Source organism: Drosophila kikkawai, chromosome 2R (assembly GCF_030179895.1).
Source record: "Drosophila kikkawai strain 14028-0561.14 chromosome 2R, DkikHiC1v2, whole genome shotgun sequence".
Taxonomy (NCBI): domain Eukaryota; kingdom Metazoa; phylum Arthropoda; class Insecta; order Diptera; family Drosophilidae; genus Drosophila; species Drosophila kikkawai.
The window spans coordinates 27,279,223-27,300,299 of NC_091729.1; the positions used below are offsets into that span (position 1 = coordinate 27,279,223).

Here is a 21,077-nt window from a genome sequence, read left to right on the forward strand (position 1 = left end):
GTCGTCGAGTCAAAGTGCGCGGATCGCTTAAAAGGCGAACAACCCACCTGATATTCCGTTCATATTCCTGTTCACAATAATTAAATATTTGTTAAGTGCAAGTTAATGTGTCAGTTGTTGCCGTCTTGTTGAGTCAAGTTCGTTTAGCGAGTGCAAGGTGCAAAAGTGAGCTAATATCCGAGGCAGCAAGGTAAACTTCTAATTGAAAGTGTTGATATTCTTGAGAACAAATTATTAACTTTGTGATTATTTAACTGAATATGATGGGTTATAAAAATAAAAAAAGATTTTTTTTAAGAAAGGTTTTTTGATTAATTTAATTATTTTAAAATAAAATGATTGAAAATGTGGAATTATTCAAAAATATAATGACGTTAATATGAACTTTATTTGGTTTGATCTTTCATTGGTTGTTACATAAGAAAAGATTCTAATAAAGTATTAACAAGAGCTAAAGATTTTAATAGTGTTAATATTTTTATTAGAAAATAATTATAATTTATATTTTTTATTAAAGAAATGATCATTAAGAAACACAAGTTACATTAGATTAGAGACGCATATATAATATAATAAATCAACTCTTTTTTGTCTAACTTCTTAGCAACAAAACGCTCTTAAAATATATTTATTGGTCTAAAAATACATTACAAAAATTTAACAATATTATAATCTTGTTAAAAAAATATTTACATAAATTATTTGATACTAAAGTAGTTGGTAATCTTTCCTATCTTACCTATGTTCTTTATTTTTTTATTAATTATTGGCCAAGAAACACTCCCAATTAATATTTAAAACCTTCAAAAGGAATTACAACTTAATCCCAAATAAATACAATTATTTCCCTCAGTGCACTCTCTAATCTCTTTCCCACAATTCCCCCATTTACAACATTTCTCTAACATGTTTTGTGACATCTTTCTCTTTGATCTGTGTGTTCTTTTCGTGCTTTTTGCACGTTTACTCCCTATTTTTGCGTTTGGAATAAACAAAATTAGCTCGAATGCTCGCATGTGTCAATCGTAAAAATATCACAATTTATGTATTCATTTTCATTTTTACTTTAGACCCCGAGTAATTCCCAGAAATTAAAAGCCGTCGGATATAGAATAGAATAAAATACAAGAGAAGAGGATATATAAAAACTGCACAGATTTTTGTGATACATTTTATTATGGTTACGGTTGTGTGATCCGTTTAAGCTTTTAAGATTTCTATATATTCTATATGGATGCCCTATTGTGTGGTTAATTAGGCACGGGTACGGGTACGGGGTGGAGGTAATGCCATGATCCGCTGATATATGGCCGGGGGGTAATTGTAATGTTAATGGCAAATCGCCATTGCCGGTGGCATTCAGCATTGCGTTTCATATCTGACACTCATGATTGATGGCTCTGCCCCCGAAACAAAAGTGAAATGATTTGGTAATTGGAGGAGCTTACCTATTAACTGTGATCTATATGCTATATATCTTAGCGAGACTTTACTGTACAGAGACTCTTCGAACACGTGTGGGAGTTTCTCGTCTATTAACTCCTCTGCAATTGCTACTCTTTTTCTCCTGTGTCTCCATTCCCCCTCTATTTATCCCCATCTCTGCCCACGTTTCGCATTGCATACAAATTTAAAGCTTAAGTAAGTTTTATGGCTTTTTAAGTGACAAAAAGTTGCGGCTCTAACAATTGCAAATGTCTATATCGGTAACGGCCATCGGCAGACGTACGCAATTGGGGCTAGATCTTATAAAGGCAATAAAAACAATGAAAGTCTTTGGCCAATTTAACTTTAAAGTGGAAAACCTTTTTTAAATGAGAGTTTTTTTGAATTTAAAACATTTTCTTAGATAAATGATACATACATTTTTTTTTTAATTCTATAAAAATTACCCTTTAAACTCCAAAAAGTCTAAAATTGTTTTACACCTTTAACCTTTCCCAATAAACTCAACCCATCAATACAAACCAAAATCCACTTAAAATTGCTAAACCAAAAAAGAAGCCATAAAAGCCCACAGCATTTTGTTTTGTCACCTGTTCTTATGCCAACAACAAGACCAATTTTCAAAAAAACAAAACCAAAAAACAGCATTAGCTCATCTTGAGTTCCAACGAAGGCATGATTTATACCCTCGTTATCTCGATGTTTTTTTAATTAACGACGTCCGTCTTTCGTTTGATGTCGCACATTTCCCTTACGATACTCTTCATTATTTGCATATAATTAAATTTTATTGGAACACATTTTGAAACCTGCCCTGGGTAAGTTCAAGTTCATGAACCCTCTGTTCCTACACGTTTCGGATTGCCACAGAAATGCCTTTGAATTACGAGAAATCAACTTGAAATGCGTTAAAATGCAATTTCAATGTGTTTGAGTGTGTGCAAAAAAATGTGTGAATTTTGTGTGTTTCATTCTCGCCGTTTGTGCCAATTTGTTGGGCAAACTTTTACTTTATTGTTCGGATATTATGCGAATTAGCACGGACACTATTAAGTTATTAGCGCACTATTGAAAATTCCACACAAATTGGTATTGCTTCTAGGGTTTCCAATTGTAAAGGCCTTAGCTTTATCGCCTCCAATAAATTGCCTTGCCCGAAAAGTAGTAATCTCAAAGTAAACTTTAATCAGAGTCGATTAATTGTTTAGATTTTTGTTCCCCGCCGAAGAGCATTATTGTTCTACAGGCTGATAGGGATTTTAATTAACCCTGGAAGAGTCAGCAAAGGGGAATCTCACTCTAAGGAATGTCAGTCTACATGGGAACTAAAATTATAATTACATGCTTAAATTAATGAATCAATATATAAGTATTTACACAATGCAATTGTGATGATTAACTTGGCTATGACAAATATTTAAAGACCGTTGGGGTTTCCAATCAAAGGCAGCGTTTGTGTGGGTTGATTTTACAAGGTATGCCACTTATCCCGAGAGGGGGGAAGGGTAGGCCCCACCCTAAGTCAATTCAATTACTATATAGTAAGAGTATAGCTCATCCATAAAGCCCACTCCTCTGGGCCTCAATTAAGGAACGCGCGTTTCCATATCAGAGCACTCGAAGTCTATTGTCTGATATCGATAGGGGGGCCGCATAGATGACGCAAATAAACAAGAAATTCATTAAGATTGCATTAAAAAAAAAACTAAAGAAGAAACGAGAAAAAAAAATCAAGAAAAAAATGCCAGAAACTGTGGAAAATGATGAACAACTTGAAATATTTTCAAAGCATAGAAAACGGGAATTAAAATTGAACAAACCAGTGATTGATGAGAAAGACAAATTACAAATGGCAAATGTTTCTATATAATCTATATATATATATATTCCAAATTATATATATATATACTATATGGTGTCTATAGTATATTCTCCTCTTTGTAATGATTGGAGTGGCATGGCCAACAAGTTATAGGCCATTTTTGGGCCTGGCCAGCAAATAAATGTTCGTGACCGCATTGCGCCAAATAAGAAAAGCAAAGCAAACATAGTCTTGACTGATTCTTCTCTGATTTCAAGCTGATTCCATACTGAATCCACACTCTATAAAATGAGAGTTAACCCCAAGTTAAACACTTACAACTCTCAACAGTTTATAGCCCAAGTGTTGTTCACTTTTCTGCCGGTTTTCGCGTTCAAATATTTACCTCACTTTTACGACCTGTTGCCAATTAAATATTATACATGCTGTTTGCTTAAATATATACATACTTTCTCGCAGGCAGCTGCATTCACCGATAAGATCGGGATTGTAGAATTAAGGAGGTGCCCTTAATTACCCACTTTCCGCACTCTAACAAGGGGTTAAGTTGAGCACCTTAACTAATAATAATAAAATTATAATAAAGATACAACTTTTTTATCAGAAAAATAAATATAACATTAAGAAGAATATTTATTTTAGCTGAAAAATATGTCATCTTCAAAGAGCCTTAATGAAAAACAGGGAAGAAGGCTGTTGTAATATTTTTCTAGAATTTAAAATCTTTTCATTTATGACATACCCTATCAAAATAAATATTTTATCAAATATTTATAATCATTCCTTTTCATCTGATTCTAACTACCCTTATTTACCTTTAAACCCATCCTAATATTAATTTCTAACCAGACAATCTTGTCAACTAATTTGGAAACAAGACAATTATAAAGTGCAGCGGAAGTACAGTTTGTCGCCAAAGGCCAAAGTAATTTCGCACCTTAAATGAGTGCAAAAAGTAGCCATCATGTCCAACAATTGTCCACTTCCATGTTGATGACCATTTCTATTTGCAATTCGGATTAATATTTGCATTTTACTAACCAGAAATGAGCTAACTAATAGTTTTCCTTCTTTCTTTTTTTCAGTTTCTGTTGGAAAGCCAAGCGAACAAGATGGGAAAGTTCGAGTACTCACTGGGTCTCAATGAGGTGAGTGGGGAACAAAAAATATTGAAAATATGATCAAAGAAATATATTATAAGCAATAATAATTCAGATAAATATTTCTTAGAAGCTAGTTTAATGTATTTAATTTTATAAAAATGTAATATAAACATGTTAATATTATTTATATTATTTATTTTAGCTCAAATCCAAGGAGCTGCGTTTGTGGCAGGCCCTGATTGGAGAATTCCTAGGTAATCTGATCCTTAATTTCTTTGCCTGCGGAGCATGCACACAGGATCAAGATGGAACCTTCAAAGCCCTGGCCTTTGGCCTGGCCATTTTCATGGCCATAACGGTGAGTATTTCATTTCATAATTAATGTAATAATATTGACATATATATATATAAATTTTAAAACAGATTGTGGGTCACCTGAGTGGTGGACATGTGAATCCTGCCGTCACTGCTGGCATGTTGGTAGCAGGACGAATCAGCTTCATCCGGGCCATTTTCTATGTGGTATTCCAGTGTCTGGGATCTATTGCAGGAACAGCAGCTGTCAGGGTGAGAACAATAAATATTTTCTTAGAATTTTCATTTTTTTTTTTAATAAAAATATACAACAAATTATAGAAATAGAATTATAGAAATATTTTTATATATTCCGCTTACGTAATTTAGTCTTATTTTTTTGGGAAAACAAAAACATTTCAAGAATGGTCTTGTGTCATTTATCTTTCGCGGTTTTGATTGCCCCACATCCGGCAGAGGCTTAAAAAAACGACTCGGTTTTCGACAATTGCTCCCCTTTCGTTGAGTGGATAAATGACGGCGACAATGTTCGAGAGTGTATGAAGTCATGGCAATGATAAGTGTTTGAGTACATACTCAATCTGTGAAATTCTTGATTTCAGCTGTTGTTTTATTTTCTAAAAATAGTAAGCCGAAAACGTCACAATCTAAGAGTTAAAAATATATATAATTTCATTGAGTATTTCATTAACGCGATTTTGAATTGAATGAGACCGATTTGTTTCAATTTATAATATATTTCAGATTATTTCTTTGCTTAAATATTTTTTAAGAATAATATTAAATATTTATTTAATAACTTTCAATTTAATACTTAAATTTTTAAAATATTTCGGACTATTTCCTGACTTATATAATTTAAAAAAAATTATTTTAAATATTATTTGAATAGTTTAATGTTTGTATTCACTAAAAAACCCCCTACTTTATCCCCCCCCCCACACAGATCCTCATCGATCAAGACTACTACAATGGCCTGGGTCACACCAGCCTGGCTACCAATATCACCGAACTGCAGGGTCTGGGCATTGAGTTCTTCCTGGGCCTGCTTCTGGTGCTCGTGGTGTTTGGAGCCTGTGATGCCAACAAACCCGACTCACGCTTCACTGCCCCCCTGGCCATTGGTATGGCTGTGACCTTGGGCCACCTGGGCACCATTCGTTACACGGGTGCCAGCATGAATCCTGCTCGCACTGTGGGCACTGCCTTTGCCACCGATAATTGGACTTCTCATTGGGTTTACTGGGCTGGGCCCATACTGGGGGGCGTGACCGCCGCCCTGCTGTACACCCAGGTGCTGGAGGCTAAGCCGGCGCCGAAGACGAACGAGGCGGCCGAGAAGTACCGAACGCACGCCGATGAACGCGAGGTGAGAGTACGATTGATAAGCGCCTGGAGCGAGGAGTCCTTCTTCTGATCAGTGATCAGTGATCAGTGATCAGTGATCACTTGTAACATACACTCACACTGTCATACACACACACACAGACACATCTCTCACCGCATTGTAAATACTATGAGTTTCCTAATTTCAGGGATGCAAACCGAACCGCGATTAGAACTCAAGAAAATACTCAAAAGACGAAGGATTTAGTTCTTTACGGTTCGGTTCGTTCTATAAAAATTATATGGCTTAAAAAATTATGTTATAATTTTTCATAGCATTTTTTTAAGCACCTTTAAAAGCGATTTCAAATAAGTAAACCTTTCTTTTTTAAACACAAAGCGTACAAACATACATATTATCGTTTCTAAAACATAAAACCCCCTAAAACTCAAACCTTTACTTATTAAAATTCACATTCATGGCTGTTCAAAATTTATAATTCCTGTAATTATATATTTTTGTATCGCTTTAGCAAATTCTCGTTTATTAAAACAACCTGCTAACAACCTGCATGCCAAAAAATAAAACCCCTAGAGAATGGCTCCAAAAATGTCTTGAACCGTACCTGTAGCGAACCTATCCTCAATTTTTAATCGGTTTGCATCCCTGTTTAATTAACAAAACCGTAAGCTCACTTGTAACTCTTTTGTTATTATTATTTTCTATATATTTTACAGATGCGCAAACTGGAAGGAGCTCGCGACTATGCTTAGAAATTAAGGAAATTCAGCAACTCGAATCTAGAGAGTTAGAGAGAGGGAAGAGGGTTACGAAAACCCAATCATTGCAGTGTCTATCCATATACTTATGTCGTGTACTTTCCCCCTGTTCGTGTGTATTTATGTGTATTTATTCATGAAAAGTTCATTTTTTATTTAACTAATATTTAAATGTCTAAGCTGCCCCTAAAAAAGATGCAAATTCTGCAAAGCAAAAACAATCACTTGTATTCTCATGCGTTCACAATAAAGTGGAAAAAACATTAACTGAATTATAACCTTTTATTTGTTTCATTTTTAGAAAATAACAGGAGGTTAAAATATGGGGGAATATGTTATTAAATGATTTTAAAAAATTTAAAGAAAGTGAAATATTCATCACAGAATTTAATTTATAAAATCAAGATAAATACTTTAAAGTATTTCTGATTTACCTATAAATTTTCCTTTTAATTTTAAAACTTCCCATTCAAATGAAGCGCCTTTTAAAGCTTATGCTAAAAGCTTTTTCTTTCGGTTTTCCCAACACTGTCTATGCGGAAAAGCTTCCCCGCAGCATACGTCAAAAGCGTCATGCGCCAAAACTGTCAAAAAGCGTAAAGGGAAAATCGGAAAATCCAATCCGCTCGGCCGCAGTCGTTGTCAATGTCGTTGCGTGTTGCTTGTGCTACAGAAAGAAAAACCCAAATAAATTACTCAGAAATCAGGCAGAAATTGCCAACAACAAAAGCTTCTAGCAACAAATCAGTGAATTAAACAATTGGCCAGTGCAGGGGGTTAAATGAAAAGCCCTAAAAGAAAATCAAAAGGCCAACAAATAAAGAAGTGTTGTGAGCGAAATCAATAGGAAAACACTGCGGAAAACACAGTGGGGAAAATCGTGGCGACAAAAATCGAAGCGACCGCGACCGCAACCGCAACGAGGGTCGTCGAATGCAAATTGCATTAGGCCCTAAAGGCTGACCAGACTTGGCCCAGTTAAGCCTCTCTGGCCCAATCGATCCGTGTGTACTTTGTGTATTATGAAACAACGGCCCAGCCGTGCAGGAAAAGTGTGAAAGGAAAAGTGTGAAAGGAAAGTGGAGAGGCTGCAGTGTCGCACACAAAATCAATACTCGCGTGTGTCTGGGCCAGCACACGAAACATGGCCAGCGAAAGGCCAACTTCAGTTAGCCAGTAACTCCGGGACAAAGGCAAGTTAATCAAGGAGACTCTAGCCTCTTTTTTTTCAAGTGTCTTTGAGTCAAAGTCCCACCCAAATCCATGCTGTGCGATGACCCAGTCTGCAATTAGCTCGTTAGTGCCATTAAAATTTGTGATGAATGGCCCAATGAAATGTGAACCATGGCTAAAACGGGGCGGCGGCATTGCAAACACTTGTTGAACGGGATGTAGGATGGCTGTGGCCATTGAACCACATTTTGACCCACTTGCCACTGGCCAGGAGGAGTGCTAAAAGTGCTCACTATTGGCGGAACATTGCGCTAAATTTAGTGGTGCCAAGCCAAAGCCTTAACCTGAAAAATAGGAATAGCCAGCTGAGGCAGTTTAACGATCAGATGATCACATTTATTGCCAAGGGGTATATGGGTTTATTGTTTAAACTTTATAGAGGATTTTTTAAATGTTCTTTAAAAATTTTGAATATTTTATTGACATTTTCAATTTAGTTTTGATAAAGGTTGTCTTGAACTTAATTATGTTTCTTAAATAATTACTTCAATTTCTTGTTAATGGTTTACTTAATATAAAAGCCGATAAGAATTAATAGATTTTTGAGAATAAAATATTTATTTTAATTTAGTAATTTCATAAAATATTTATTTTTTAATATAATTTGCCTTGTAGCTGTAGAAATTTTATTTAAATAATTTTACAAATAATTTAAAACCTTTCTATATACCAAATAGCACAGTCAAATATTTTATGACTTACTTTAAGTCGGCAAAGCTAATGTTTTTTTAAACAATTTCAACAATTGTGCAATTTGAAATAGGATTTTTAATATTTATAATATTTTTTTGTTAAATAACTGGTTAAAATATGATTTTAACAGGATTTTAATGTTTTAATTTATTTTATGTTAAACACCTGTTTTGTTATAAAAATTAAAATCATATTTACGATGTGTTACGAATAAATATTAAATATAAAATATTCTCTAGACCAAAACCATTGTAAACAAAATGTAAAAACGATTTTTATATTTAATAATAACTAGTTAAATAAAGACTTTTTTACATGTGTAATATTTTGTATATTTTAATTTTCCCTCTAGAACCCTTCTTAATCCAGGGTATCCCCTCACTCAATCGCTTCCATTCAATTTCCATCCGCTTAAAGAGTATTCTTATTCTTAGCGGTGGCACACATATAAATATAAATAGTTTTGTCTGCTGTACCCCAGCAATCCGCCCGCCCTCGCATTATTTTGACACTTTGCCAAAGTTCAATGCAAAAAATGCCACTATAAATTCATTCGAACCGAACGAAATGTGTGCTTCAAATGCAGAGAGCCGCCAAGTGAAGTGTGTGCGATGATTCCTAGGATTTCGGGCAGCCGGTCAATCACATTTCAGAGCAACCGAAACCGAAAAAAATGTCAGAAAAACCATTGACATCAGCAGCAGCCATGACTTGAACTCCGCACACAGCGAACACACACACCTAGAGGTGACCTAGAACACACTTATTAGAGGTTGTGCGGCTCTATTTATAGGGCCCCGTTTTTGATCCACTTCTGCCTATACAATCTATATATAATATATGCCATATATTAATATATTTCACTGCGTGTGCTTCGCGGCAACTTAAAGTGTCGCCATAAAACTGGAAGCCACAAATCATAGCCAGGAGGAAACTCTAGGGGCGACCCTCGCCCCATTAAAGAGCCATAAACGGAAGGGTAACTGGGGAAAGTGTTAATTTTTTGAAGTTCTTTGGGGATTTAATACAAAAATAGAGATACTTTAAAGAGGAAATTTGGGGGGAACTTCTGGGAATTATTGTGTTAACAGTTGTTTAAACTTTACGCTGAAATTATACTTTTAATTAGCTGAAAATGTGTTTGTTTATGTTTTTTTATTATTATTTTCTGTCACATATTTATTGATAATTAAAATGTAAATCATAAACTTGTAGTGACGGCAGCGCAATGCTACGCTGCAGGAGCAGAACTTGAGTGGAGACCAAAGGCAGCAGTAACAATACAAAACTACTCTAATTAAGACCCTCAACCAGGTGAGTTAGTTACACTTAAATCGTTGTAATAATTATTAAAAAATAAACCCAGAAGTTACCTCTCACAGGTGGGTGGCGTCGTTGGAATATCCCCCAGGATGTGGAAACCGGGCAATGCCGCCCTTGGCAATTGGCTGTTAATTGTAACAGGTAAACCCTTCTCACTCACCCAAGGCAAACCCACAAGCATCCACAATATATCCAGATACAATATATCTCTCAGATACAGCCAGAGAAATAACCATAAAATAATTATTAATAAGCTACAAAGGTCAACACCATAGCGAATATGAATGGTAAACACAGAAGGCGAAGCAATAAACAAAAGAGCCAGCATAAGTTCCAGCTGCTTTATGGACATCAAATCATATTCTCACACAGATCAAAGAATAGAATCGGAATGAATATTATGAATATAAAGAGTATTATGAGATGCTTAGTAATAAGGCAATACACAGGGAGAGGCAGAAAGCAAGATGCTGCTGAAGATGCTATAGAGATTTATTTGAAAAATTAAATAAAAATATAGAAAGTCGAAATATCAAGTTATCAGACAATCAATTCCATTTAATTCACAAAATATGAATGAAAATCTAGGAAAATTCCATTCAAGTGCCAACTGATTGATCGAAAAAAAAGCATTCTTTAGATAGGGCACCTTGCGAGATGATGATTGATTTTCGTTTGCTTTTATCAGTAGCTGCTAAGCCATATCCACTCTTATTCAATTGAATTTGATTGAAAACATTTTTGTACATTGTTGTTTTTTATTTCATTTCATTTTCCATCGGTAAACAAAAATCAAAAATATAGTTTTTTTGGCATTGGCAAAATTCGCTACCACCGATAATTGTTTTCCAAGTAAGTTTCCTTTTTTTGCCTATGATTTCCTTCCTCCCCCCTTACTTCGATTTCAACCAAAATTGCCTTCAGTTTTTGTACTAATCTTAAAAAAAAAAAAAAAAACCAAAATAATCCCCTGTAAAAACAACGTCAAAGAGAAATTGTTGCGTTCGATTTGAGTTTCGTTTGATTTTCCTTTATGGGTTTCATTTCGTTTCGTACGTGCCGTTGATTGTAAATGCCGTTATATATCGACTATAAGCAGCTGTCTGTACTCTATATACATTCTATATAACCCATATATATTGCATATTCCTGGTCACATCCAACAACAACAATAACAAAACAACAAACAACACGTATGCGTCTTGAGTTGCAGTGAAGTTCACACCAAAAATGTAAACGTAATTTGTAAATTGTCTTTCCTCTGTGCCTTTTACAACACTGTCTCTCACCTTGGTATAAATACTATAAATATAAGTATACTTTCGAGTAGGCGATGGTAACGAATGGCATTTGGAACACTGTGTGTGCACAGAAACGATTCGAGTGTTTACGTAATCCCCGGCGTGTGTAGAGTGTCGACATTTCACCAACCACCCACCACCACAACCAGCTCTACTTTCTCCCCTCTCCAACAACTCCAATACTCCAACACCATCAGATGATCGCTCAATGGCAAGTACAGTTGCGCCTGGAATTGGCAGGCAACTGTACCTGTCACGGAGCGACTGGACCCCTTTTATTTTTTCGGTTTCTTCAGTTCGTGCTCCTTTCTACTGCCCACTTCTACTTTGCTCTCTTCTCTTCCATTGTTTATTTGCAGCCGTATTCGGATTTCTAACTTTAATATGGATTCCGCAGGCCTCAGCCGAATGTCAAAGTATGAGTCCATTGCCTTTTCAAAACTGATCTTGCTTACAAACCTATCGATTACCTTTTTTGCCAAAAAAAAAAAATACATTAAATAATATGATAATAAGAGTCGTGCATAAGTATATGTATTATCTATTTCTAACAAACTCGAGCCGGTCGAGTTTCGCAATGAATTATAAAGGAATATTTTTGGATTATCAGTGTTACTTAAGATCTTTTCGTTTCGATATCGGGAGCTCTCTCTATCTCTCTCGCTCATCCCTAAAGCTTTGCCTCCAATAAATCAATATTTGTTCAGTTCTCGGGGCATCCCTTTGAAAACTCTTTTTCCTCACTTTTCACTTTTCCTTCTGTTGCACTTTTTTCTCTAGTTATGTTTCGCACCCAGGCAAGGCTTTGTCTTTTATTATTATTATTAAAAAAAATAAACCTTCATTTGAACTATCCTATGAAAATTCATTAAGTCCGGAGTGAGTCTGTGGTACAGTGCGTTTCGGAACTGCATAACACATAAGAAGATTTATTGGTCCTTATATTTTATTTACAACTGAAGCAAGACAGCAAGAAAGTTCTGAAGCTAACTATATCCAGAATATCGATCTTTTATCCTAGATATTTTGTGTGTGTCTGTTTGTGGTGTATCGGTATGTGAGTGTGAGTGCATGCCCTAGAAAGACACTTTTCCATTGAGAGTATCCCCAAAAGAAATCCCAAACATATCTTTGATTCTCTTATCTTTACTTTGCCATTAAGTATGTTAGTTAGAGAGTTTTGTTAAATATCATTATTACTGTTTCAAAAATTTTAAACTACCCTCAACGATTCCAATAGTAACGCAACAAAAATCACCTTTTAATTTTGAAACTGGTATCGATAAATGTTTTTTGCCTGCTGTTTGTTTTGCGTTGGCATGCCTAAGTGTGTTGCACGTTTTGTCGTTACTGTACCCAATAATAAACCTTACCTCAAACTAGACGAAAGAGAGCTAAAAAAAAAAAAGCAACCTGTTGAGTTTGGGATATTAATAAGCTATCTTTTCATATAGCGCGATCGATTTACTGCTATGAGTGCGATTCCTGGACAGATGCCCGCTGCAAGGTGGGATCTTAGAGAGTTTAAACTATATATTTGAATCATTCAAAGGATTTTTTGTAGGATCCCTTCAACTACACGGCTTTGCCGCGGGACCAGCCCCCCTTGATGACCTGCAACGGTTGCTGCGTAAAGATGGTGCGGCATCAGAGATCACGTGAGTCATAAAGCAACTTAAAAACTTTAATTTATTTAAATAAAAAACCCCAACTAATTGATCGTCATGATCTTCCTTTGCGTGTCCTTTCTCTCTTCCCTCTTCTCTCAATCTACATTTTAGCGTACGAGGTGGTGCGACGCATGTGTACGTCACAGTTACAGATCAATTTATTCATGGTCGATCACGTGTGCATGATGGAAAGTTCAGGCAATGGACATATGTGCTTTTGTGAGGAAGATATGTGCAATTCTAGTAAAAATTTACACACTAACGGCTGCCAGCTGCATCTCATACCCATCGCAGTGGCAGTGATATGGCTAATGGGTCAATTGCTCAGCAGATAGAAAGTGTTAGGATCATCCAGAAATCCACAAGACAAACACACACACCACTCAGAACATACAGAACATAAAACACCAAGAGTAATCCTACACAAACTATCACCACTATCTCTCTCTATCCTCCTTATCTCTCTCTATCTCTCTAAGCGTATGATTTGTAGCTTGATTTGATTTAATTACGGTTACGATTTACAATTTACGATTTACAATTACGATTGATTTGTTTTGGAGCACACCAAACACAGTTTTGCGAAAAGACGGGCTCCGTGTAGTTTGATCAGCACCCAGCGATAGCTCGAGAACCCGATCCAAGGAATGTGAATGCAATCCAAAGCTTCTACAGACCAGAAGGCTTTCTATTTCCCACACACACACACTAGACACTAGACACTAGACACTAGAAGCCAGCTTTGGATGCACAGTGTTCTTGAGATCGAATCGAATCGAATCGAATATCACAGTACTCGGTATTTGAATTGCATGTTGTTGATGCTAAAGCTGAAGCATGTAGCGCTTAAGTAGGAATCGTAGTGATTATTACATTTTGATTTCGTTGTTACTTACATTTGTAAATGCCCCCGACCAGAGGGACAAGCCGAACCCGAAACAAAAACCGATAAACAGTAATCAGTAACCGATTCACTCTAGACCTTAGTTCTTAAACAACTCTATCTAAATCTAAATTTAAAACTAAAGCTAAAACAAAAACCAAATCATATGTAAACTTGGAATAACGCGCCAATTACTTTTGGCCTGTAAATAGCGCCGAAAATATCAAAGATCATCCCAAAAGTATTTGCCAGTGCGACCAAGTGAGACCAAGTGGAACATTTGCTCATCTTGTTTATTCCAGAGTCGGAAAAGCGAACAAACTCCATAATATGCATAAACACGTTGATGATTTGTTGTTAATACTCTCTGTATCCCTAGATATCCTAGCCATTAAGCTGTACTCTCGGTTCAAACCCCCACGCATCATATCACGTAACGAAGCAACAATGAGACCGTAGCCTAATATCGATCTTAGTGTAGTTAGTTAGCCTCATAGAACAACCTGCCACCAGCACCAAAACTGTATAAAGTACCGATCACCCTTTGGTCCCTTTGGTTTATGTTCAACAAGTGATAATTAGCTCGTAAGTAGAAGATATCCCGATCCCAAGAACCTGATCCCCAGCCCAACCCAAAACCAAAACCAAAACCAAGAAATCCCCCCATCATTGTGAAATTGAAATTGACTCAATTCTCATTCATGCTAGTGATAGTTTTAAAAAACGAATCGAATCGAATCGGAACTTGTAGCTTACATAGCTTATGATTTACATTTATTCGAATTTGAATTAATATTATTATGAATTAATTGATTAATTAATCAATAATGGTTATGATTATCCTCTCGACTAGAGTATTCGACTTGAAGTTTTGTATTTTAAGCGTAAACCGTTTTCGTTTGTATAATTGAAAATTGGCTAATAAACAACCATTTTTACCATACATATATATCTATTTATATATCTAGCAAAATTTACTCTTAACTTTTGGCTTCGATTTGCTTTACCTAATTGCTACTCAACTCACTTAACTACTCAACTTTTCGACATTCGTGCACTTTTGCCCACGCATTTGTAAAATACGTACTTACCCTCTATACTTGGCTTTAGTTACTAAACAACAACAAAAAAATGCTTAATAGATCGATTGTCCATTTCCGTCCAGCCGCGAAGCATGCAAAACTACATAGTTTCGTTGCTTTTTGGGCCCAGGTAAGTCACAAGCCAAAGAAAAAATCAATTAACCAAAAAAGATAAATAAACAAAAAGTCAAGTACAGTTGCGCACCGTTTTCTTAGTTCGCTCTTCTTGCCTCGCCTCGTAGACGGATGGGATTATCGGATTCTATCTCAGTGGTACACACTCACAAACACACTCAATCCAGCACCCTCCCAAGCCCCCTTCCCCTCCTTCCCGTACACTTAGCGAAAAAAAACTAAGATCCCCAAAATGCAATGTTTACACCATTTTCTTTTTTAGTTTCGATTTGTATAGTTTCCTGCTTTCCTGGTATGTTGGTTTGTTCAATAACAGATAAACTTATATATATATATTTAACCACTAACTATCTAACCGATTTTGGTTTGTGAATGTTGACAATATTCTTATAACCAGTATTTGATTGATTGATTGACGGTTAATGCGTTTAAACAGTTTACTAACAATACAAATAAAACCAAAAACAAAAACATTAATTAACATAATAAACAACGAGGCATTGAAGTTTAAAACTTACACACATGGATTTGTAGTGCAAAAACAAAAACTTATTTTAATTTAGTACTTTTTGTAGTTCCTTCAACATCTCTATCTCTCAGCAGCGTCCACAACAACAACAACAACATTCTCTATATATTTCTCTTTCTCTGTACCTCCTCTATATATCTCTCTGTATATCTTTCTATTCGTTTAACTATCTCTAACTCTCTATCTCTCTCACTATATACTCTAACTAACAACTCTGTTTGATCTTGCGACTCTGTTCTTTTTACTAACTTTCTTCCAAAAAACAGAACTACACATAGAACATAGAACTACAACTCTTTCACTAGAGGCACACACACCTGTAGAACGACAAGAAAAACAAATAGATAAGAACACTCAATGACACCTGAAGACACTCACTGAATGTTAGCGAAATATATACAGAAAGTACAATGCAGTTACAGAATTAGCGAAGCACCTAGAAGAAACCCAATCAAGACACTCATGAATACCACAGACAAACACAATGGTGAATTTTTACTACTCGTAGGCGCGTGTTTTTTCTCAAGCGAAAGATCTAAGAAGTCTTTGTAAAGTAACTAACGTTTCGAGAGCCCCATATTTGTGGGCTGGAGCTTCACATCCATAGATTCCTCACAATACAAAAAGCACTAAATTAATATCAAAGATCTTACCAATAATAGCCTATAACAAGGCTAAGCTAAACTTGATATTGGTATTGGTTGTTGAATATTGCAAAGAAAAACAAAAGAACTAAAGGCAAAGAAACACTTAGAAGACCCCCCAAAAAAAAAGAAACCAACTCTCTAGAAGAATCAGCAGTTGCTTTTATTATTTAATTTTTATTCAATTTTTCCATTTTGAATTTAGCAGAAATAATTAAGATTTTCTTCTATTGAGTTAACCACCTCAGTTCACCTCACTCACCTCTTCCCACCACACCACTTTCACTCTCACATTCTCACTTTCTCTGGCATCGAGGCCGCCAGGTGGCGCGCATATGTTCCGTTACCAAAAATCCAGAGCGCAGGCGCCGCAGGCCAGCCACAGAGAGAGAGAGAGAGAGCGAAGATGCATTGGAATTTGTTTATGGAAATCTACCTGTGCCTCTCTCTCGCTCGCAGCTGTGCAACACCCCCTACCCACGCCCCCCCAAATGGTGCTTTTTCACATACGACACCACTGTCTGACATGTTTTTTTCATCATGTACGCCATCGCAGCCATGCAAGTGTCGCAATGCCGCGACAGCCGTTTCCACAATTGCAATTTACATTTAATTATTTAATTAAAACCCAAAAAGAACAAGGGAAACCCCCTTTTTCAGAAGACCTGGGCAATTGTGGGCGGCAGGCGCGCGTGCATTGCCGAGCATCTGAAACCAAAGAGAGGGCCAAGTGCCGCCTGTCCCCCGCGAAATATATCCCCATATCGCTTTTGGCAACAGGCGGCCGCCGCCCCCCCCAACTGTAATTGTGAACGTCCGTGCGGCAAACCCCCTTATAAACCAGCTCAAAAACTAAAAATATATAACCCCAAAAATGGAGACGAGGCAGCTGAAACCCGTTGGAGGATCGGCATCGGCGCGGGAATAATAACAAAATCAAAAAGGCTTCTTCTGCTTCTTGGGCTTTCGAAACAAGAGCTTAAGGCTTACTTTTTACTAAGCAGGTGCTTCCAACTCGCTTTGCTGGACAAATAAAAATTGCCACTCAAAATATCAAACCAACGCTTGGCCAAATTTAAATCATAATCCCAGAAATTGTTACCAAAAAAAACCTAACAAGTAAATTTGTATTCCAAGGAAAGCGGAAAAGTCTACGAGAGCACCTTTAAACCTATAAAAAATAATCACTTGTAACTAGCAAATAAAGAAAGTTAAGCAAAAAAATAAACAGCGAGTACGAAAAGCCTTGTAAGAGATTATAATAAAGAAAAAAGCATTTAAATTAAACGAGAAAGTCATGTTTTCATTTGTCGTAATTGCTTTCCACTTACCATAGCTTTTTAGTTATCTTTCTGGGGGGAATCGGGGAGTACGCCTGCGGATTCTTTGGTAGTTGTCGTGGCGTCTAAATATCACTTTTAAGCGTTTATTAAATAAATAAACTTTATTTACGTTTAACATTAGTTGTTGCTGTTGCTGCGCTGAAAATGTTTGACCGACCTGCAGTATGACCGTGTTTTGAACGCCAAAAAATAACACTATTCGATTAAATGACTAAATTCCCAAAAATATCGCCGATATATAAGGGCTGTTCGAAAGCCATGTATCGAATAATCATCCTTGTTTGTTCCACCACTAATCAGTGGCCGCTTGCTTTTTTCCGCGCGAATTTTAGCCAATTGGCAAATTGCAATTGTTTTGCAATAAATAGTGATCTACCCAAATGTAAGCAGGATCTGAGTGTTTGTTCGAGTAGCCAACATGCAGGACCGTACGCTTGATTTGAATCAATATGATGATAACCTCCTGGAAAGCTGCTGGAGAGCCTCCCGGTCACGGAGACCTGTTGCTTTTTCATTCAGTAATACAGAAGTCTCCGCTGTGGATACAGTGGCCTGTTGGTTAGTGCATATGATTATCCATATCTTTAGTGAACTTTACCGAGGAATTTGTGTAAATTTTTAGCAAGCAAATCACCTCCTTGGTGAATAAAGAGAAATTTCATATACAACGTTCCCTATCGGAGGCCTCAAAAGACCAGCTGTACCACCATTTCAAGGACTTTACGCAATTGGCTTGCGGTGTCACAACTTTACATTGTCGTCAGGTGGATATGCTCTTGGGTGAGTACTTTACTCTTGGCCGAAGGAAGTCTCTTGAATATATATCCCTTTAGAGGACACCAAACATTTGCTGGATCAAATAGAAGGCAACAGCGTTGACTTGGTTTTGACAACCGAGAAATCAGTGATACGAACCAATCGTAAGCGAAAGGCTGTAATTACCAATGAGAGCACAGTGACGGTCTCCAAACGGCTCAGATTGGATGAATTGGATCTGCTCAGTGAAACTAGTCAGCATTACTATGCAAATATGCTATCCGAGTGTCAGGCGTGGCAGTCGGAATGCACTCAGCAGGTTGACCTAGAGAAGGTGGGTCTGAATAATCAGTTTATAGAGCAAGTTTCTTAACATTTATTTTATTATTCTCAGTCCATTGAGCTACCTCAAAATGGTACTCAAGCGAGTTCACATCATACAATTACCATAACCGAAGAAATCCAAATTCAAGAGGAGCCGTCGAACATTTATCCAACCGATGGCTTTGGAAACAGTGATGAACCGGATTTAACATATTTCTATGAACTGTATCCACGAAATTCCGGTAATTGGTTCTCAATTCAAATAATTGTTTGTTCGACTAATCATTGATTAATTCTAGCAAAAACACAATTGAGAAATTGCCTTTCAACTGACATTTTACCACCGAAAATGTCCAGATTGGATGCTATATTGAACTATCCTGCAGAAGCTTACGTAGTATGCGAACCATCGCTGTCCTTTGCTGACAGTGTTATTGAGACAACGCATAGCGTTGCAATAACTGTTGATAAATATAAATCAACAAATTCTCGAAAGAGGAAGCTAATTATCGACAAGTGCATTAAATATTCTCGAGAGGAGCTGAGGGAGAAACCTTTTCTTGAAGAAAAAGTTGTGGCAATTCCAAAGTCTTTCGAACGGCGCAAAACAGCAGAGGAGCTTTTAACCAAACTAAATAAGAAAATTTCAGTATTTCCAAATGCTATTCCCATATATCCCATTATTTTGACCGAAGAACAGCAATCAGAGGCTAAGTATATTTTTTGTGAGATATACGGAGAATCTGATCAAGAAGATTTTTGATCCACTAAAAAGCAGGAAAATACAAGAAAAAGACATTGTTGGCGCAGAGTCCAAGAGGCTCATTATTGAAGTACACAAGATTTCCTACAACAATTTTAACCAGTCTGAAAGAGACTATAAATTATTGTTTTAAAATAATCATAAACATTTGTTACTGACTAATCACTAATCATTAGGCTAACTAAACTTATTATTGTTCCCGTCACACAATCCTTATATGTATTTAAAAAACTTTTGTACATTTCTTTGTTACTATTACGTTATAATTCATTAACATTTTCGATAATTCTCTAAAAAGAGACTATAAATTATTGTTTTTTAATAATCATCATAATTTGTTACTCACTAATCATCATTAGGCTAAACTGACACAACATCCTTATTATGTATTTAAAAAACTTTTGTACGTTTCTTTGTTAATATTACGTTATAATTCATTCACATTTTAAATAATTTTCTAAACCGTACCTGTTGTCCTTCGTTTCAAAATCTCATTCTCTCTTTGTGACAACACCAAAATAATAATAAACAAGTTACAAAACAAAAAGGAATACATTGTATTATTGACACAATCGCTTAGATGCCTATCTGCTGAGCCAGACCCGAGTAAATGTGCAGTGTGCAGAATCCAATTACGGCGGCTACCAGCGCTTTCACAGCCACCGTCAGCCAAGGTCCAATGGCCAGGATGTGGAGCATGCCCTCTAACCAAACACCCTTGAGTACCGTCACTGCCGGCATCAGGCTGACCAAGGAGCACGTCCACGTGCCCCATTGCCGTCATCCGGTCCTGCAAGTGGCGCAGATCTGTAATTACCGGGAATCCCGCCTCTTTCAGCAACACGTTTTTCGGGGATATGGGCAGGGACCACGTATACTTAACTTTATCGGATATATACTAACCGATTTGGGATAGATGACGTCCACCATCAGGTAGAAACACCTATCCTTGGACGCCTCTTTAATTTTGTGTAGCTTGGTAAAGTACGTTAGATCTAATAGGCTCATTTTTAAATTAAAATGTCTCATTTTTACATTTTACATGTAACGGCTGCACGGGCCACCAGCGTTGCCAGACTGTCAGTTGCCGATAAACACTAGAAACAACCTAACGCGTCCCTGCTATATGGTTTTTTTACCCACTAAAGTACCAGAAACCAAAAATGTCCTAAAAAAGCCACCACTCCGAATTAAAGTCCACCAAAATTAACAACAAATTAAACAAATGGAGCTGGGCTCCAACAATCCCATGCATGTATGCCACCCCCCCTCAAAAAATCCGCTGATTTAGCCGAAAACCGCACTCGATTTGGTTAATTAATTCGCCCAGAGGGGTAGCCAAAATAATTTCGCCACATTTGCGACGATTGCGACTCCGAACTACTCCGAAAATCTCATTAGTGTGGCCGCGAATTAAGTTTTACACGTTTTTCGTGCCCGCTGTTAAGAAACAAACGTTTGCGCTAGCGTAACTGCCTGAATATAGCTGGAAACGGTGCGGCAGTGGTAAATAAGCTACAATTTGCATCATTTTGACCCATTGAAGGCTCGGCCAGGCCAAAATCAGTGTGAAAAATGTGCGTGAAAAAATTAAATCAATTTTTTG

General features: G+C 36.6%; 3 protein-coding genes across 10 annotated transcripts; all 3 read left to right on the plus strand.

The window, feature by feature from the left end:
• Prip (aquaporin prip) lies at positions 1 to 7,070 on the plus strand. Of its 4 annotated transcripts, none has more exons than XR_011444577.1 (7): positions 1 to 190; positions 4,354 to 4,416; positions 4,574 to 4,729; positions 4,795 to 4,938; positions 5,633 to 6,055; positions 6,546 to 6,698; positions 6,751 to 7,070. XR_011444577.1 is itself a non-coding variant. In XM_017164608.2 (6 exons), the coding sequence occupies exons 2-6, from the start codon at positions 4,381 to 4,383 to the stop codon at positions 6,784 to 6,786; spliced, it is 795 nt and encodes a 264-aa protein (XP_017020097.1). In that variant the 5' UTR covers positions 1 to 190; positions 4,354 to 4,380; the 3' UTR covers positions 6,787 to 7,070. The 4 variants fall into 4 exon arrangements, 1 of the variants encoding a protein (XP_017020097.1); XR_011444576.1 differs by having other exon boundaries at positions 6,546 to 6,669; XR_001770650.2 differs by lacking the exon at positions 6,546 to 6,698 and having other exon boundaries at positions 5,633 to 6,193.
• Positions 7,071 to 7,414: 344 nt separating this feature from the next.
• Positions 7,415 to 15,482, plus strand: qvr (protein quiver). Of its 5 annotated transcripts, none has more exons than XM_017164646.3 (7): positions 7,415 to 7,985; positions 9,934 to 10,032; positions 10,085 to 10,182; positions 11,702 to 11,758; positions 12,797 to 12,849; positions 12,907 to 13,000; positions 13,124 to 15,482. In XM_017164646.3, the coding sequence occupies exons 3-7, from the start codon at positions 10,131 to 10,133 to the stop codon at positions 13,345 to 13,347; spliced, it is 480 nt and encodes a 159-aa protein (XP_017020135.1). In that variant the 5' UTR covers positions 7,415 to 7,985; positions 9,934 to 10,032; positions 10,085 to 10,130; the 3' UTR covers positions 13,348 to 15,482. The 5 variants fall into 5 exon arrangements, with proteins under 5 accessions (XP_017020135.1, XP_070140425.1, XP_070140426.1 ...); XM_070284324.1 differs by having other exon boundaries at positions 10,088 to 10,182; XM_070284325.1 differs by lacking the exon at positions 11,702 to 11,758 and adding an exon at positions 10,846 to 10,893 and having other exon boundaries at positions 10,101 to 10,182.
• A 2,564-nt stretch (positions 15,483 to 18,046) lies between these two features.
• LOC108073074 (uncharacterized) lies at positions 18,047 to 19,471 on the plus strand. The gene is made up of 5 exons (XM_070284416.1): positions 18,047 to 18,186; positions 18,251 to 18,408; positions 18,462 to 18,718; positions 18,779 to 18,950; positions 19,008 to 19,471. Exons 1-5 carry the CDS (start codon positions 18,047 to 18,049, stop codon positions 19,469 to 19,471), a joined length of 1,191 nt encoding a protein of 396 aa, XP_070140517.1.
• The last annotated feature ends 1,606 nt before the right edge of the window (positions 19,472 to 21,077 follow it).

What these genes read in the sequence shown, in the direction of transcription:
- Prip (XM_017164608.2), top strand. Translation starts at nt 4,381, where the DNA reads ATGGGAAAGTTCGAGTACTCACTGGGTCTCAATGAG. An exon ending in ACTCACTGGGTCTCAATGAG is followed by an intron (nt 4,417 to 4,573) that starts GTGAGTGGGGAA and finishes TATTTATTTTAG; the next exon opens with CTCAAATCCAAGGAGCTGCG. An exon ending in CGCACGCCGATGAACGCGAG is followed by an intron (nt 6,056 to 6,750) that starts GTGAGAGTACGA and finishes TATATTTTACAG; the next exon opens with ATGCGCAAACTGGAAGGAGC.
- qvr (XM_017164646.3), top strand. Translation starts at nt 10,131, where the DNA reads ATGTGGAAACCGGGCAATGCCGCCCTTGGCAATTGGCTGTTAATTGTA. An exon ending in GGCCTCAGCCGAATGTCAAA is followed by an intron (nt 11,759 to 12,796) that starts GTATGAGTCCAT and finishes CTTTTCATATAG; the next exon opens with CGCGATCGATTTACTGCTAT. An exon ending in GGACAGATGCCCGCTGCAAG is followed by an intron (nt 12,850 to 12,906) that starts GTGGGATCTTAG and finishes GATTTTTTGTAG; the next exon opens with GATCCCTTCAACTACACGGC.
- LOC108073074 (XM_070284416.1), top strand. Translation starts at nt 18,047, where the DNA reads ATGCAGGACCGTACGCTTGATTTGAATCAATATGATGATAACCTCCTG. An exon ending in GTGGATACAGTGGCCTGTTG is followed by an intron (nt 18,187 to 18,250) that starts GTTAGTGCATAT and finishes GTAAATTTTTAG; the next exon opens with CAAGCAAATCACCTCCTTGG. An exon ending in AGCAGGTTGACCTAGAGAAG is followed by an intron (nt 18,719 to 18,778) that starts GTGGGTCTGAAT and finishes TATTATTCTCAG; the next exon opens with TCCATTGAGCTACCTCAAAA.